The sequence below is a fragment of the Natrix helvetica genome (genome assembly GCF_964273705.1).
Source record: "Natrix helvetica genome assembly, chromosome: 3".
Lineage (NCBI taxonomy): Eukaryota > Metazoa > Chordata > Lepidosauria > Squamata > Natricidae > Natrix > Natrix helvetica.
Genome location: NC_138549.1, coordinates 174039233 through 174055849, shown reverse-complemented (window position 1 = coordinate 174055849; position 16617 = coordinate 174039233). Strand labels below are relative to the sequence as shown.

Genomic DNA, 16617 nt, shown 5'->3' with positions numbered 1-16617 from the left:
AATGCAGAAGAAGGTGGTGGAGGAGGAAGAGATTCAAGAGCAGGAATAACAGAGTTGGAAGAGAACTTAGAGGTCTACTAGTCCATCCCCCTGCTCAAGCTGGAGACGCTATATCAGGAGAGGGTTGAACTGGGGGGGTGCGTTCCTTGGTGCTCTCTGAGCTCGGTGGTTTTCTTGAAGACATTTTAATACCCAACTAGTTAACATCATCAATGCAGAAGAAGGTGGTGGAGGAGGAGGAGATTCAGGAGCAGGAATAACAGAGTTAGAATAGACCTCAGAGATCATACGGTCTGACCCCCCCTGCTCAAGTGGGAGACCCTCTACCATTTCAGACAAATAGCTATCTCTTCTTAAAAACTTCCAGTGTTGGGGCATTCACAACTTCTGGAGGCAACTTCTGTTCCACTGATTCATTGTTCTCACTGTCAGGAAGCTTCTCCTCAGTTCCAGGTTGCTTCTCTCCTTCATTAGTTCCCATCCATTGCTTCTCGTCCTGCCTTCAGGGGCTTTGGAGAACCGAACCACAGAATAGCAGAGTTGGAAGGGGACCCTGGAGGTCTTCTAGTCTGACCCCACTGCTCAAGCGGGAGACCCTCTACCATTTCAGACAAGTGGTGGCCCTACCTCGTCTTTTCAATTCAGTCGAATGATTGAGGGAGTTTGGTATGTCACTTCTAGAGAAAAGAAGGACCAGGGGTGATATGATAGCCGCATTCCAGTCTTTGAGGGGCTGCCCCAAAGAAGAGGGGGTCAACCTATTCTCCAAAGCACCAGAAGCCAGGACAAGAAGCAACAGATGGAAGCTTGTTAAAGAGTTTGCAGCAGCTGCCAAAAAAGCCAACACAGTTCTAGGCTGCATCAACAGAGGGATAGAATCAAGATCACGTGAAGGGTTGATACCGCTTTATAAGGCCTTGGTAAGGCCACACATGGAATACTGCATTCAGTTCTGGTCGCCACGATGTAAAAAAGATGTGGAGACTCTAGAAAGAGTGCAGAGAAGAGCAACAAAGAGGATTAGGGGACTGGAGGCTAAATAATACAATACAATACAATACAATACAATACAATACAATACAATACAATACAATACAATAGTAGAGTTGGAAGGGACCTTGGAGGTCTTCTAGTCCAACCCCCTGCCTAGGCAGGAAACCCTATACCGTTTCAGACAAATGGCTATCCAACATCTTCTTAAAGACTTCCAGTGTTGGGGCATTCACAACTTCTAGAGGCAACTTCTGTTCCACTGATTAATTGTTCTAACTGTCAGGAAGTTTCTCCTCAGTTCTAAGTTGCTTCTCTCCTTGATTAGTTTCCACCCATTGGGAGGGAGTCAAACTATTCTCCAAGGCACCTGAGGGTAGAACAAGAAGCAATGGGTGGAAACTAATCAAGGAGAGAAGCAACTTAGAACTGAGGAGAAACTTCCTGACAGTGAGAACAATTAACCAGTGGAACAACCTGCCTCCAGAAGTTGTGGGTGCTCCAATGTTGGAGGCTTTTAAGAAGAGGTTGGACAACCATTTATCTAAAACGGCATAGGGTTTCCTGCTTGAGCAGGGGGTTGGACTAGAAGACCTCCAAGATCTTTTCCAACTCTATTATTCTGTTATTCCTGTTCCTCTTCCCCTTCTCCTCCACTAGCACTGCTGATGTTACCTAGTTGGGTCATGAAAGGTCTGCAAGAAAACCACCAAGCTCAGAGAGCACCAAGGACCCACAGTTCTCCTCCTCTTCTTCCTCCTCCTCCTCCCTGTAAATCCCACTCCCTTCTAGCACTGATGATGTTACCTAGTTGGGTCATGAAACGTCTGCAAGAAAACCACCAAGCTCAGAGAGTACCCAGAACCCCTCAGTTCAACCCCGAGTAATTCTCTTCTATCAGAATCCATCCTATTATTTAAAGAAAAATAATAATAAAATGTCTCTTTTCTCTTCCCATCCCTTTCCCCCCCCCCACTTCCCTCCCTTTCCCGCGGCTGCCCGCTCAGGACACCGATCCCAACAACTTGGCCTATGCAGACCTAAACTTCGAGAAGGTGGCCCAGAAGAGACCCGTCCCGCGGGTGGAAAGCCCCCTGCAGTCGGAATACGCCACCCTCCAGGCGGTGCAGCCCTTGCCCAATGACGACAACGTAACCTACGCGGACTTGGATATGGTCCAGCTGAACAAAGCGCCCAAACGGCCAGCGCCAAAGGCCGAAGAGGCCAGTTCGGAGTACGCCAGCGTCCAGGTGCAGAACAAGTGATGAAGAGGAAGAGGAGGCGGCCAGCGTAGGCCTCCAAGGACCTCTGACCAAGCGGGTTGGGGACATCTGCTAGGGCTCGGACTCTCGATGTTGTGCTCCTCCCAGGTCTCGGCGGGAATCCCTTGGAAACTGTTTGGTGCTACTCACAGCCGCGTCCGGGTTTTGTGTGTTTTATTTTGGAGCATCTTCCTTCCCTGCTCGCCGAGCGGACGGAAGACGTCACGACGGATCTAACACGGCTTTTCTCACCCCGAGCACCTCCGCTCTCGTCCCCCCACACCCACCCCACCTCGCCCAAGGACAAGCAGACCACGAGAGTCCTGTGTGGGTGCAGTCCGGGTTGCCGTGTCTGGCTCTTTCCTTGATGGAAGCTCTTCTCGTGGAGGTCACCAAGCTGCTGAGATGCCACCTTGAGATTCCTCCTCCGTTCGGTGGCCCCAGCTCACCCCTAAAACTGAAACCAACTTCTGGGTTGGGCACTGTGGTTCCCTTCCGAGGTCAGGAGGAGGAGGACGACTACTTCCCAAGTGCGTCTGGGCAAGAGGAAGTCTCCATTTTTGGCCAAGATGGTGTCTCTTTCACTTTGTTTTACTCTAACCCGCAGATACTTCCTCGGTTTCTCCTTTGAGGAGACGTGCCTCTTCAGCTGAGTTAGCTTCTGTCTGGCTTTTTCTGGCAAGGCCACAATTCATAGAAAAAGCAGCGTCCATCTCTTCTTCTTCTTCTTTTTCTTCTTTTTCTTTTAAATCAGCACTTCTTCCCTTAAGGACGTCTCGTTTGGGGGGGGAGGCGACGGACCACGTGATACAGCCTCGGTGGTCCACTCGGGCCTTAGGAAATTAGGAACCTCACTGGACACTCGCTTAGGTTCCTGACCCATCCACGATCTCCGTTACTAGCCTTCTCCCGTAGTCAGCTAAGAGTAACTCCTTTAACGGTAAAGATCTGTGCATGTGTCTGTGTGTCTGTGGATGGGTGTGTATGTTTCGGAAAGGTGGCTCACCCCTTCTCTTTCCACCATCCTCGTGGAAAAGGCCACGTGTCTCCAAGAAGATAGGTCTACAGCAGAGGTCTCCAAGCGTGGCCACTTTTGAGACTTGTGGACTTCAACGCCCAGAATTCCCCACCATCTCGTGGTCTTAAAACTTCATTTGAAAGGAGCAGGGAGAGAAATGGCATTATCGTTGAGGAGTTAAACCAGAGATTTAAACCAGAGCGTGGCTGGCTGGGGAAATCTGGGAGTTGAAGTCCACATGTCTTAAAATGTGGGCCAACCTTGGTCTATAGCATTGCACACACCCTACGTCTTCTCTGTAGCCCCACCGTAGATGTTCCCTCATGAATTCATCCGGTGGGTGTCGAGAAGGACAACGGTTGACTTTGACAACAAGGATGAGGCCTTTGGGAGGATGGGGCTGTTGGTTGGGAGGTCTTCTTGATCTCCTCCCAAGCGGATGGAGCTTCGGGAAACATCTCCAGATGAACTGAGAGGATCAGGGCGTCCATGTGGCTTGGCCGGACGTCTCTTTAGGGAGGCCCCAACCCATCCCCTTCTTTTGTGGTTTCTTCTCTTCCGACCCGTCAGATCCGTGGAGCTGATTTTTCTTTTCCCCCGTCTTCTTTAAGTCATTCGTTATTTTTATTTTTCAATTCTGGAAGTGCAGTTGAATCGGAGTGAGGGGAGGAGAAGACAGTCCCTAAAAATGGAGGTCCGTTTGCCAACCTTACGGGTTAGGTAGAGGGCGCCTCACGAGATGCTGCTGTACTGCCTACGGTGACTGTTCCACATTATAACCGTGTACTCCTTTTACAACTAAAACAAAAAAAAAATACCAATATTTGTGTACGTTCTTTGTAAGTGAGTGTAGTACTGTGTACTTAGCACTAGTGTGAAAAGAGAAAATGAGGGAAGGGCCTGAGCGTTGGGGAAGAAGAAGAAGTCCATTCAAAGGTTGGGCCTTCCCAGGCCTGAGGCCCCCCGGATGGTGATGATGGGAGCTGTAGTCCCAACTTCTTGAGAAGTTGCCCAGCTGGGGAAGGCTGCTCTGAACCCTCCACAACCAACTTTTTGTGGCTCCTGCTACGAGTAACCAAAATTCTTCTTGATGGTCCTTGTTGTTGTATACCTCCTTACTATAATGTTTAGGGACTAACTGGCAATTTTGGTGGACATGGAAGGATGTAAGGAAGCAGAAGGGATGTCTTCCGACACCCTTGTGTCCATCTTGCAACCAATGTCCATCTTGAGGACCCAAGAAGATCTCAAGAGGTCCCAGGAAGGGAAATGGGACCTCCTTGAGGGATCTGGCATTCCTTCCAAAGCAGAAGATCCCTCACCTTCCCCCTGTCCTCTGCTGCTTTCGGCTGGCTCTCCATCAAAGCTATGAAGGCCATCTTCTTCTTGGGCAGCCTCTTTTCACCATGTAGCTCATTCAAAGTCACATCTCAGAGCCCTGGAGTTGACCCTCCCTTGGAGGTTCAACAGGTAGAGCCAAGGAGGTAAGCGGATTTGGGGTCCAGATACTGCTGAAGTTCTTGCTTTTTCTTAAAACACCACGGGAGAAGTCATATCTGCATTAAGGATCTCAAAGAGGAGATGTGAGAATGGAATTCAGGAATCTGGGCCTCAAGGAACCTTTCTAGGTTGCAAAGACCAAGTTAGCTAAGAACTTAAGGCCCTCCAGACCTTGAAGAACTACATCTCCCAGGAGGTCTCCTCCTCGCATTGTAGTTCTACAACATTTGAAGGCCTCCATTTCTCCATCCCTGTTTGGGAAGAACAAAAGGATGGAACGTCCTTTGGGAAAGGACAAGGGTTGGCAGGTCCCTCAAAGCCAACACAGATGTTCCTTCGGGCAAGCTATTGAAGCTTGGCTCTTTCGTTCCACCTCCCCTTCTGTTATCTGTCTCATCCAGCTCAGCTCTGAATTCTCCCTCCCCCGTGCTGTGCCACAACTGGAGTGGGGGACAAAGCCAGTTGTGATGCTTGTAGGCTCATGAACACCACGGAGAAGGAGGTAGGTGGCCCTTTGGGGTTGACTCGCAGCTGCCATTTGGGACTGACGCACCAGCATGGCGAAGATCTCACACCAGCTGTTTGCCTGCTTTAAATTACAAGCACTCCCGCAGTGACAATGAATGTCCAATCTTCTGCAAAGCCAGGGAATGGGGAAGGGATTGGTGATTGTGTAGAGCAGGGATGTCCAACGTTGGGGACTTTAACGATTTGTGGAGTCCCAGAATTCCCCAGCCAGCTGAAGTCCACAAGCCTTAAAAGTATGACTGTCTGGGAAATTCTGGGAGTTGAAGTCCATGAGTCTTAAAAGTTTTTCAGGTTGCATGTCCCCGACGTAGAATAAACCTCCATCCACCTGCCTTGGATTTCAGTTCCCAGAATTCCAGCCTCCACAGCGAAAGGGATTATGGGAAACGAAGTCCAAACAACGGCGAGCGTCCCATTCAAATTGTGAAGCTGCCTCAGTGCTTGGCCTCAGTTGTGCAGGAAGGATAATGGAACGAAGGCCAGGGAGGGGAGGGAGGGAGGCGTTATTGGAGTCGTTGGGATATATTTGTCGTGGATCAGAAAAGTACGTGTTTGTATGAATTTGCACCTTAATAATTTGTTTATTCCTGGTTTGTTTTGGGTTTTTTTTTTCCGCTTGCAAGATATTTTTGTAATAAAAGATTCTGCATCATCCACCAGATTTGTGTGAGTGGTCCATGGCTGAGTGGGATTTAAAGGCCTCCAGCTAGTCCTCGAGTTACGACCACAACGGAGCCCCCCCCCCATTCAGGCAGTTGTGAAATGGACATGGCTCCGTTTTACGACCTTCCTTGCCGCAGTCGTTAAGTGAATGGCTGCGGCTGTTAAGTCAGTCACACGGTTGCTCGGTGAATCTGGCTTCTGCATTGCTTGTCCGACGGTCGCAAAAGGGGGCATCACATATGATCCCAGGAGACTGCTACCGTCATAAATATTGCCAAGGATCTGAATTTTGATATTGTCACCATGGAGACGATGCGACGGTCCTAAGTATTAAAAACAATGGTCATAAGTTGCTTTTTTCAATGCTATTATAACTTGGGACAGTCACTAAATAGCGGTTAATACCACTTTATAATGCCTTGGTAAGGCCACACTTGGAATCCTGCATTCAGTTCTGGTCGCCACGATGTAGAAAAGATGTGGAGACTCTAGAAAGAGTGCAGAGAAGAGCAACAAAGAGGATTAGGGGACTCGAGGCCAAAACATACGAAGAACGGTTGCAGGAACTGGGTCTGTCTAGTTTAATGAAAGGAAGGACTAGGGGGGACATGATAGGATTAGAACAGAACAGAACAGAATAGAAAATATGGAATGGAATTCTTTATTGGCCAAGTGTGTTTTGGACACACAAGGAATTAGTCTTTGGTGCAGATGCTCTCAGGGTACATAAAAAGACAAGATACGTTTGTCAAGAAACATAAGGTACAGCACTTAATGGTAGTCATAGGGTGCAAATAAGCAATCAGGAAATAATCAATATCCATATAAGTCTTAAGGAAAAAGCAACAAGTTACAGTCCTGCAGTCCTAAGTGGGAGGAGATGGGTGATAGGAACAATGAGAAGACGAATAGTAATGCAGCCTTAGTAAATAATTTGACAGTGATAGCAGTCTTCCAATATCTCAGGGGTTGCCCCAAAGAAGAGGGAGTCAAACTATTCTCCAAGGCACCTGAGGGCAGAACAAGAAGCAATGGGTGGAAACTAATCAAGGAGAGAAGCAACTTAGAACCGAGGAGAAACTTCCTGACAGTGAGAACAATTAATCAGTGGAACAGAAGTTGCCTCCAGAAGTTGTGAATGCCCCAACACTGGAAGTCTTTAAGAAGATGTTGGATAGCCATTTGTCTGAAACGGTATAGGGTTTCCTGCCTAGGCAGGGGGTTGGACTAGAAGACCTCCAAGGTCCCTTCCAACTCTACTATTGTATTCTACTCTACTCTACTCTTCTATTCTATTCTATTCTATTCTATTCTATTCTATTCTATTCTAAATGAACTGTTGTAAGTCGAGGACTACCGGTGTGCATTTCTGGCCGGAAATAACAAATCTTTTCTGCTCCATTGCAAGAAGAAAAGTAGAACTTGAAAGAAAGTCCGATCTCAATCGTCCACCCAAATATTTGAGCACAGCGATGCAAAATAGGAAAATAGCTTGCGTTGCAAAAAAAAAAAAAGGCATATATTCCACGCTGGCACAAGCCAGTAATTATCGGGGGGGGGGGGGGAGGAGGCAATCTACAATTACCCAGAAGTGCTACACTGAATGGGAAGTCCAATCCTAGCTTATTCGCCATTCTGAAGGAGAACAATAATTCTAATTATTATTGTTGGACTTCAGCTCCAGCTGTTTATCTCTCGGCAAGCAACCACGGGACAGATGGGGAAAAGGGGGCTAGCGGTTCTTTTATTCCTCACACACCCATCCTTAAGAAGAAGGAAAAAAAATATTGTGATTTTTTTTCCGAGTTGCGTCTCCCAAAACTCTGCACGTAAGCAAAACAGCTTTCTGTAATTTTGGATTGCATCTGTTCGCATAATCATCGGCCTATGAATTGATTTTGCACTCCGGTTATTTTCCCCGATCGCACAAATGTACACAATGCCAGCTTGGGTGTATTCGCAAAACAGCTCTCGCCTCGGGAAGTTTTGCGACTGTTCGCACAACCGATCAGGCACACTCCCGTTTCCCCCAACTTTTTAAACTGGCTTATTGCTCATTCTGGGGGGACATGGTGGCTCAGTGGCTAAGACGCTGAGCTTGTCGATGAGAAAGGTCAGCAGTTCGGCGGTTCGAATCCCTAGCGCCGCGTAACGGAGTGAGCTCCTGTGACTTGTCCCAGGCTCTGCCAACTTAGCCGTTCGAAAGCACGTAAAAATGCAAGTAGAAAAATAGGAACCACCTTTGGTGGGAAGGGAACAGCGTTCCGTGCGCCTTCAGCGTTGAGTCATGACGGCCACATGACCACGGAGACGTCTTCGGACAGCGCTGGCTCTTCGGCTTTGAAACGGAGATGAGCACCGCCCCCTAGAGTTGGGAACGACTAGCACGCATGTGCAATGGGAACCTTTACCATTTATTGCTCGTTTATTTATCTTTATTCCATCTTGATTGTTTTATAGACAACTCCGGGTAGCAAAGATACCTAATGCTCCTTCTTCTTCCTACTTTCCCCGCAATAACAACCCTGTGAGGTTGGTTGGGCTGAGTGATTGTCTCAAAGTGATCCAGCTGGCTTTTGTGGTTAAGAGGGACTAGAACTCACATCGCCTGGAGATTGGCCCAAAGTCACCCAGCTGGCTTTCATGCCTAATGTGGGACTAGAACTCTCAGTTCCTTGGTGGTTGGTTCACCATCACCCAGCCAGCTTTCCTGCCTAAGCCAAGACTAGAACTCACAGTCTCCTAGTAATTGGCCCAAAATCACCCAGTCAGGGTTCATGCTTAAGGCTGGACTAGAACTCACCCTCACAGTACCTACACCACTGCACTTAAGTGACTCCTTCTCTTCTCCTCTCCTCTCCTCCTTTCTTCTTATTTTATATTTTCTTCTTTCCTCCTTCTTCTCTTCCCTTCTCCTCCTTTCCTTTCTTCTCCTCTCACTCCTCTCTCCTCTCCTCCTTCCTTATTTTATTTTCCCTTGTCTCTTTTCTTTTCTCTCCTCTCCTCCTTTCTTCTTATTTTATATTTCCTTCTTTCCTCCTCCTTCTCTTCTCTCCTTTCCTCTCTCCTCCTTTCTTATTTTATATTCTCTTGTCTCTTCTCTTTTCTCTACCTTCCTTTCTTCTTGTTTTATATGTCCTTCTTTCCTCCTCCTTCTCTTCCCTCTTTCCCTTCTCATCTCTTCTCTTCTTCTCCTTAACTCTCCTCTCCCTTCCCTTCTGGGTAGTTACTTACCAAGCACATCTACATTATATTAAAGTAACCAAACTATCCTTACAATCCCCAAGGCGTGTCACAACTTTTGAGCACCCACCTAGTGTTTGGAAACGGAAAGTTTGAAAGATTTGACATATAAATAAGGTTAAAAAAAAAACAAAACCCGTTCACTCGGTGGCACTACACACATCCAGAAAAAGGGTATATAATCATCCCTGGCTTGCGATGCCAATAGAGAGATAGTTTTCATTGAATAGCTAGTAGAGTGGGGTGGGGGTGAGAGAAAGTGAGGGAAATGGGTGGGGGAAACTGGAAAAAAACATCTGGAACATCTTGGAAAAAGGAGATTAGGGTGCAGTCAAAAGAGCAAGATTGTTCACTCCGGAGCAGGGGTGGGATTCAAAAATTTTAGCAACTGTTCTCTGCCCACTTGCTGAATGGGCATAGACATGGTGGGCATGGCCTACTTGGCCTCCTGCACCATGGGGGGGGGTTTCACCCTCCCCAGACTCCAGAGACTTTCCTTGAGCCTCCAGAAGGGGTGAAAACGGCCTCCCTTGGGCTCCGGAGGCTTTCAGACTTCCAGGAGGCCCGTTTTTTGCCCTCTCAGAGCCTCCACGCGGGCCCTGCCCTTACCCAGCATCCAAAATGGGCCGTGTGGAGACTCCTGGGAGGGGCAGGGTGGGGTGGGTGTGGCCAGCCAGTGCTTGTAACTACCGGTTCGGTGAACCAGATATAAAATTAGCATCCAGTTCTCCCGAACCGGTCCGAACTGGCTGAATCCAACCCCTGCTCTGATCAGAGGATCTAGTCCAGTGTTTGTCAACCTTACTAAGGTTAAAAATGGGTAAGTATTACGGCATCTGAAAGATCTCGGCCTGGCCACTCTCCAAGCCTGATAAATGTCGGTAATTGGGAACTATCTCGAAAGACTGTGCGAGAGGAAAGACTTTGCTGGAGAGGAATTGACTGTCAATTAAATAAAAGGAGTTTATCAGGACGAGGATGAGGCTTCGTGCTGCTGGGGAAGCCTAGGTCAGAACAACCCCGTAATTGGGCTCGGGAGAGAAATCCCACCCGCGGGCTCGTCTGTTCTGTGGCAGGGTTTGTCCTCCTTCCCCGAGCCGTACTCCGTCCGCCGCTTCCCCCCGAGCACAATCCGATTGCTTCTCCCGAAAGTGTGCGTAAGGAGCCCTTCGGATGTCAGGGAAGGTGACCGTAGTAAGAAATAACTCGGGGGGGGGGGGGGAGCCGTGACTCTCGGGTGACGGAAATGGAGGCATGTCAGAGGGGCCATTTGGAAATCAATTCCTGCAGATTTTCTGCTCCAATCTCTCGAGGCCTTGAATTCCATTAACCTTGATGTCAAGGAAGACGGGAAACAGAGTTCCATCTGCCTCCTCCGATTCCACGTGGGTTTATTTATTCTTTCTTTCCATCCGGATTCCTTCGGTACGTGACTTTGAAGGAGTTGTAAGGAGGTTTGGCTTCCTTCCTATAAGAAGGTAAGGGAAAAACAAAATTCTATTCCATTCCATATTCTGTTCTATTGTACTCTACTCTACTCCATTCCATTCCATATTTTCTATTGTATTCTACCCCATCCCATCCCATCCTATCCTTATATTCTATTCCCTTCCTTTCCCTTCCCTTCCTTATTCTATTCTATTCCATTCTATTCCATTCCATTCCATATTTTCTATTCTATTCTATTCCATTCCATTCCATTCTGTATTTTCTTTTCTATTATATTCTACCCCATCCTATCCTTATATTCTATTCCCTTCCTTTCCTTTCCTTTCCCTTCCCTTCCTTATTCTATTCTATTCTATTCTATTCCATTCTATTCTATTCCATTCTATTCTATTCCATTCCATTCTATTCCATTCTATCCCATTCCATATTTTCTATTCCATTCCATTCCATTCCATATTTTCTTTTCTTTTCTATTCTACCCCATCCCATACCATCCTATCCTTATATTCTATTCCCTTCCTTTCCTTTCCCTTCCTTATTCTATTCTGTTCTATTCTATTCTATTCTATTCCATTCCATTCCATTCTATTCCATTCTATCCCATTCCATATTTTCTATTCCATTCCATTTCATTCCATTCCATATTTTCTATTCTATTCCATTCCATTCTATTCCATTCCATATTTTCTATTCTGTTCCAGTCCACTCCACTCCATTCCATGTTTTCTTTTCTGATATACAGTATTCTACCCCATCCCATCCTATCCTAACGTTCTATTCTATTCTATTCCATTCCACTCTACTCTACTCCATTCCATTCTATTCCATTCCATATTTTCTTTTCTATTCTAGTTTATCCCATCCCATTCCATCCTAATATTCTATTCTATTCTAAAAAAAATAAAACTTTTAAAAAACCTTAAATTATCCTTCATCTGACTATGCTTCTCGGAAGGTCGTAAAAGGGGATCGTGTGACCCCGGGGCACTGCAACCGTCATAGATATGAGCCCGCTGTCAAGTGCCAGAATTTTGACAGTGGGGACGCTTGCAAAGGTCGCAAGTGTGAAAAGTGGCCCTAAGTCACTCTTTTCAGTGCCATTGTCACTTCGAATGGTCATTAAAGAAAACATCGTCAGTCGAGGATTGCTTGAAAATAATAAGTAAAAAGAATGTCTATAGAAGGGGTGGAGCTGATAATGCAAGGTTGGTTTTGGTGTGCCATCTATCCTGCAGTTACCTCAGTCTAGGGCAGAGGTGGGGAACGATGGCCCTTTAATGACTTGTGGATTTCGAGTTCCAGAATTCCTGGAATTCTGGGAGTTGAAGTCCACAAGCCAAAAGGGGGGCATAGCCAGCATGGCTGCCTCAGGTGTTCTGGGAGTTGAAGTCCACAAGTCATAAAGGGGCCATGGCCAGCATGGCTGCCTCAGGGATTCTGGGAGTTGAAGTCCACAAGTCATAAAGGGGCCCTAGCCGGCATGGCTGCCTCAGGGATTCTGGGAATTGAAGTCCACAAGTCATAAAGGGGCCATGGCCAGCATGGCTGCCTCAGGGATTCTGGGAGTTGAAGTCCACAAGTCCTAAAGGGACCATGGCCGGCATGGCTGCCTCAGGTGTTCTGGGAGTTGAAGTCCACAAGTCATAAAGGGGCCATGGCCAGCATGGCTGCCTCAGGGATTCTGGGAGTTGAAGTCCACAAGTCATAAAGGGGCCATGGCCAGCATGGCTGCCTCAGGGATTCTGGGAGTTGAAGTCCACAAGTCATAAAGGGGCCCTAGCCGGCATGGCTGCCTCAGGGATTCTGGGAGTTGAAGTCCACAAGTCATAAAGGGGCCATGGCCAGCATGGCTGCCTCAGGTGTTCTGGGAGTTGAAGTCCACAAGTCATAAAGGGGCCATGGCCAGCATGGCTGCCTCAGGGATTCTGGGAGTTGAAGTCCACAAGTCATAAAGGGGCCATGGCCAGCATGGCTGCCTCAGGGATTCTGGGAGTTGAAGTCCACAAGCCAAAAGGGGGGCATAGCCAGCATGGCTGCCTCAGGGATTCTGGGAGTTGAAGTCCACAAGTCATAAAGGGGCCCTAGCCGGCATGGCTGCCTCAGGGATTCTGGGAATTGAAGTCCACAAGTCATAAAGGGGCCCTAGCCGGCATGGCTGCCTCAGGTGTTCTGGGAGTTGAAGTCCACAAGTCATAAAGGGGCCCTAGCCGGCATGGCTGCCTCAGGGATTCTGGGAGTTGAAGTCCACAAGTCATAAAGGGGCCATGGCCAGCATGGCTGCCTCAGGTGTTCTGGGAGTTGAAGTCCACAAGTCATAAAGGGGCCCTAGCCGGCATGGCTGCCTCAGGGATTCTGGGAGTTGAAGTCCACAAGTCATAAAGGGGCCCTAGCCGGCATGGCTGCCTCAGGGATTCTGGGAATTGAAGTCCACAAGTCCTAAAGGGACCATGGCCGGCATGGCTGCCTCAGGGATTCTGGGAGTTGAAGTCCACAAGTCATAAAGGGGCCCTAGCCGGCATGGCTGCCTCAGGTGTTCTGGGAGTTGAAGTCCACAAGTCATAAAGGGGCCCTAGCCGGCATGGCCGCCTCAGGGATTCTGGGAGTTGAAGTCCACAAGTCATAAAGGGGCCATGGCCAGCATGGCTGCCTCAGGTGTTCTGGGAGTTGAAGTCCACAAGTCATAAAGGGGCCCTAGCCGGCATGGCTGCCTCAGGGATTCTGGGAGTTGAAGTCCACAAGTCATAAAGGGGCCCTAGCCGGCATGGCTGCCTCAGGGATTCTGGGAATTGAAGTCCACAAGTCCTAAAGGGACCATGGCCGCCTCAGGGATTCTGGGAATTGAAGTCCACAAGTCCTAAAGGGACCATGGCCGGCATGGCTGCCTCAGGTGTTCTGGGAGTTGAAGTCCACAAGTCATAAAGGGGCCATGGCCAGCATGGCTGCCTCAGGGATTCTGGGAGTTGAAGTCCACAAGTCATAAAGGGGCCATGGCCAGCATGGCTGCCTCAGGGATTCTGGGAGTTGAAGTCCACAAGTCATAAAGGGACCATCGTTCCCCACCCCTGGTCTAAGGAGACCACCACTTGGGGTTCCTCAAAGCCCCTTTTGGGAATTAAAGTCTTGAGCACAGAACTTCTCCTGGCCAAGACCATGTGCAGAGAATATCACCCCCAAGTTATGAGCACTAAACAGAAACTTTTTGGAGAGCTGAATTCTCACTCTGATGCTTTGAAGTCAGCCGGAGGGATGGAGGACGGAGTTGCAGGATGGTTTTTCTCACGGAAAAATGACATCTGGGTAGGCGGGAAGCTTAGAACTGGCAACGCTTCAGACGCCACTGAGGAAGGTGGCTGGGAAAAGTGTTGTTTTTGTTTTGTGTTGCTTTGTTCTGGTTTTTCACCAAGCTCCCTCCCCAAGCCTGAATAATAAAATGGAAAAACTAAAAAAGACGTTACCAGAATGAACTTCTTTCCCTCCCTCCCTCCCTCCCTTCCCACCAGTAACCCATCCATTTCCTTCCTTCCTTTCCTTCCTTTCCTTCCTTTCCTTCCTTCCTTCCTTCCCTCCTTCCCAACCCTAACCCATTCCTTCCTTCCTTTCCTCCTCTCCCCTCCCTCCCTCCTTCCTCCATCCCCCTCCCTCCCCAACCCTAACTCATTCCTTCCTTCCTTTCCTCCTCTCCCCTCCCTCCCTCCTTCCTCCATCCCTCATTTCCTCCATCCCCCTCCCTCCCCAACCCTAACCCATTCCTTCCTTCTTCCTAGTCCAAATCCATCCATTCCCTTCCTTCCTCCTTCCTTCCTCCCTCCTTCCTGCCTCCTTCCTTCCTTCCCAACCATAACCCATTCCTTCCTTCCTTTCCTCCTCTCCCCTCCCTCCTTCCTCCATCCCTCCTTTCCTCCATCCCCCTCCCTCCCCAACCCTAACCCATTCCTTCCTTTCTCCTTCCTAGTTCTAATCCATCCATTCCCTTCCTTCCTTCTTCCTTCCTCCTTCCCTCTTTCCTTCCCTCCTTTCTTTTGTCCCAACCCTAATCCATTCCCTCCTTCTTTCCTTCATCCTTTCCCAACCCTAACCCATTCCTTCCTCCCTCCTTCCCTCCCTCCTTCCTTCCTTCCCAGTCCTAACCCATCCATTTCCTTCCTTCCTTCCCTTCTCCTTCCCTCCTTCCTTTTGTTCTAACTCTAACCCATTCCTTCCTTCCCATCTATTTCCTTCCTTCCTTCCTTTCCTTCCTTCCCTCCTCCTTCCTTTTTCCTCCTTCCTTCTGTCCCACCCTAAGCCATACTGTCCTCTCTCCTTTCTTCCCTCCCTCCCTCCTTCCTCCTTTCATTCCTTCCTCCCTCCCTTCCTTCCCTCCTCCTCTCCCCCATCCCTCCCTCCCTTCCTTCCCAACCCTAATCCATCCCTCCCTCCCTGTTACAATGCTATCCCACCAGTGGTGGGATTAAAAAAAATTACTACCAGTTCTGTGGGTGTGGCAGGGGAAGGATACTGCAAAATCCCCATTCCCTCCTGATCAGCTGGAACTCCGGAGGGAGAGAATAGATGGGGGCGGGGCCAGCCAGAGGTGGTATTTGCCAATTCTCCAAACTATTTAAAATTTCCGCTACCGGATCTCCAGAACTGGTCAGAACCTGCTGAATCCCACCTCTGATTCCCACCCACCCTTCATTCCAACCCAATATTTCTTTTCTGGTGTCAGTTGTGTATTATTAGAGGTTCTTTCCAATAAGTTTGTTGCAAGACACCAGACAACCAGCAGATGGCGGCAGTGATATCCAAAACTCATAATCTACTTATGGACAGGGATGGGTTGCTGCAAGTGTTACTGCCGGTTTGCAACATGCACGCAATGTGTGCAGTTCACTGTAAATTGTTCTGCGCGCATGCGCAGAAAAATTTACGGTGAACTGCGCACGCGCAGTCACTAAAATCCAAAATGGCGGTGGCCAAGCAACAGCGAGGGAATTGGTTTGGGCGCGTGGAACGTCTGGGTCACTGCCAGTTCTGCGACCCAGGCCTGAATTCCACTACTGGCTTGGCCGAACCAGGCCGAACTGGCCACAGCCCCCTCACCTCTTCCACCCCTGCATTCATTTAACCCAGTGTTTCTCAAACTTGGCGACTTTAAGTCCTGTGGACTTCAACTCCCAGAATGCCCCAGCCAGCATAGCTGGCTGGGGAATTCTGGGAGTTGAAGTCCACAGGACTTAAAGTCGCCAAGTTTGAGAAACACTGATTTAACCAGAGTTTCTTAATCTGATTGAAGGATTCTGGGAATTGAAGTCCGCCCATCTGAAACTTGTCCAGAGGGAGAAAAATCCCCATAGAGCCGCAGGTGATTCGGAGTCCCGAAAAGTTTTCAATTGCTCCTAATGTTTTTCCCCCCTCTACCCTTTGTAACTGACAGACCTGCCACCGGAGGGCGCCATTGCCCCAGCGATGGTGGAATTTGAATCCAGGACATCTCCCGCAATCTATAGGAGCGATTCTCCTGGACTTTTGACCAGTGGCAGCTTTGCTTTTCCTTGAACTCGGATTTCAGATTGACCCTCAGAATAGAATTGAAGCTAGGAGCCTGTGAGTTCTAGTTCCACTTTAGGCATGAAACTTGGGTGGATGATTTTGGGCCAATCACTAGGAGACGGTGAGTTCTAGTTCACCCTAAGCATGAAAGCCAGCTAAGTGATTTTGGGCTAATTAACAGGAGATGGGGAGTTCTAGTCTCACCTTAAACATGAAACTTGGCTGGATGATTTTGGGCCAATCACTAGGAGACGGGGAGTTCAAGTTCACCTTAAGCATGAAAGCCAGCTGGGTGATTTTGGGTTAATTAACAGGAGATGGGGAGTTCTAGTTCTAAATATTAGGTATGTTCACTACCTTGATTTATTTATAAAAATAATAAAGGCAGGATATAAGTGTGTGTGTGTGTGTGTGTGTATGCATACACATACACAC

At 48.4% G+C, this 16617-nt stretch overlaps 1 protein-coding gene across 1 annotated transcript in view; it reads left to right on the top strand.

Annotated features, from left to right (window-relative positions):
* Positions 1–5952, top strand: part of LOC309390403 (tyrosine-protein phosphatase non-receptor type substrate 1-like) — a 155066-nt gene extending 149114 nt beyond the window's left edge. Inside the window, exon 11 of the mRNA XM_081949722.1 lies at positions 1998–5952. Coding sequence (XP_081805848.1) covers positions 1998–2255 — 258 coding nt within the window. The 3' untranslated portion in view covers positions 2256–5952. The remainder of the gene's footprint in view (positions 1–1997) is intronic.
* The last annotated feature ends 10665 nt before the right edge of the window (positions 5953–16617 follow it).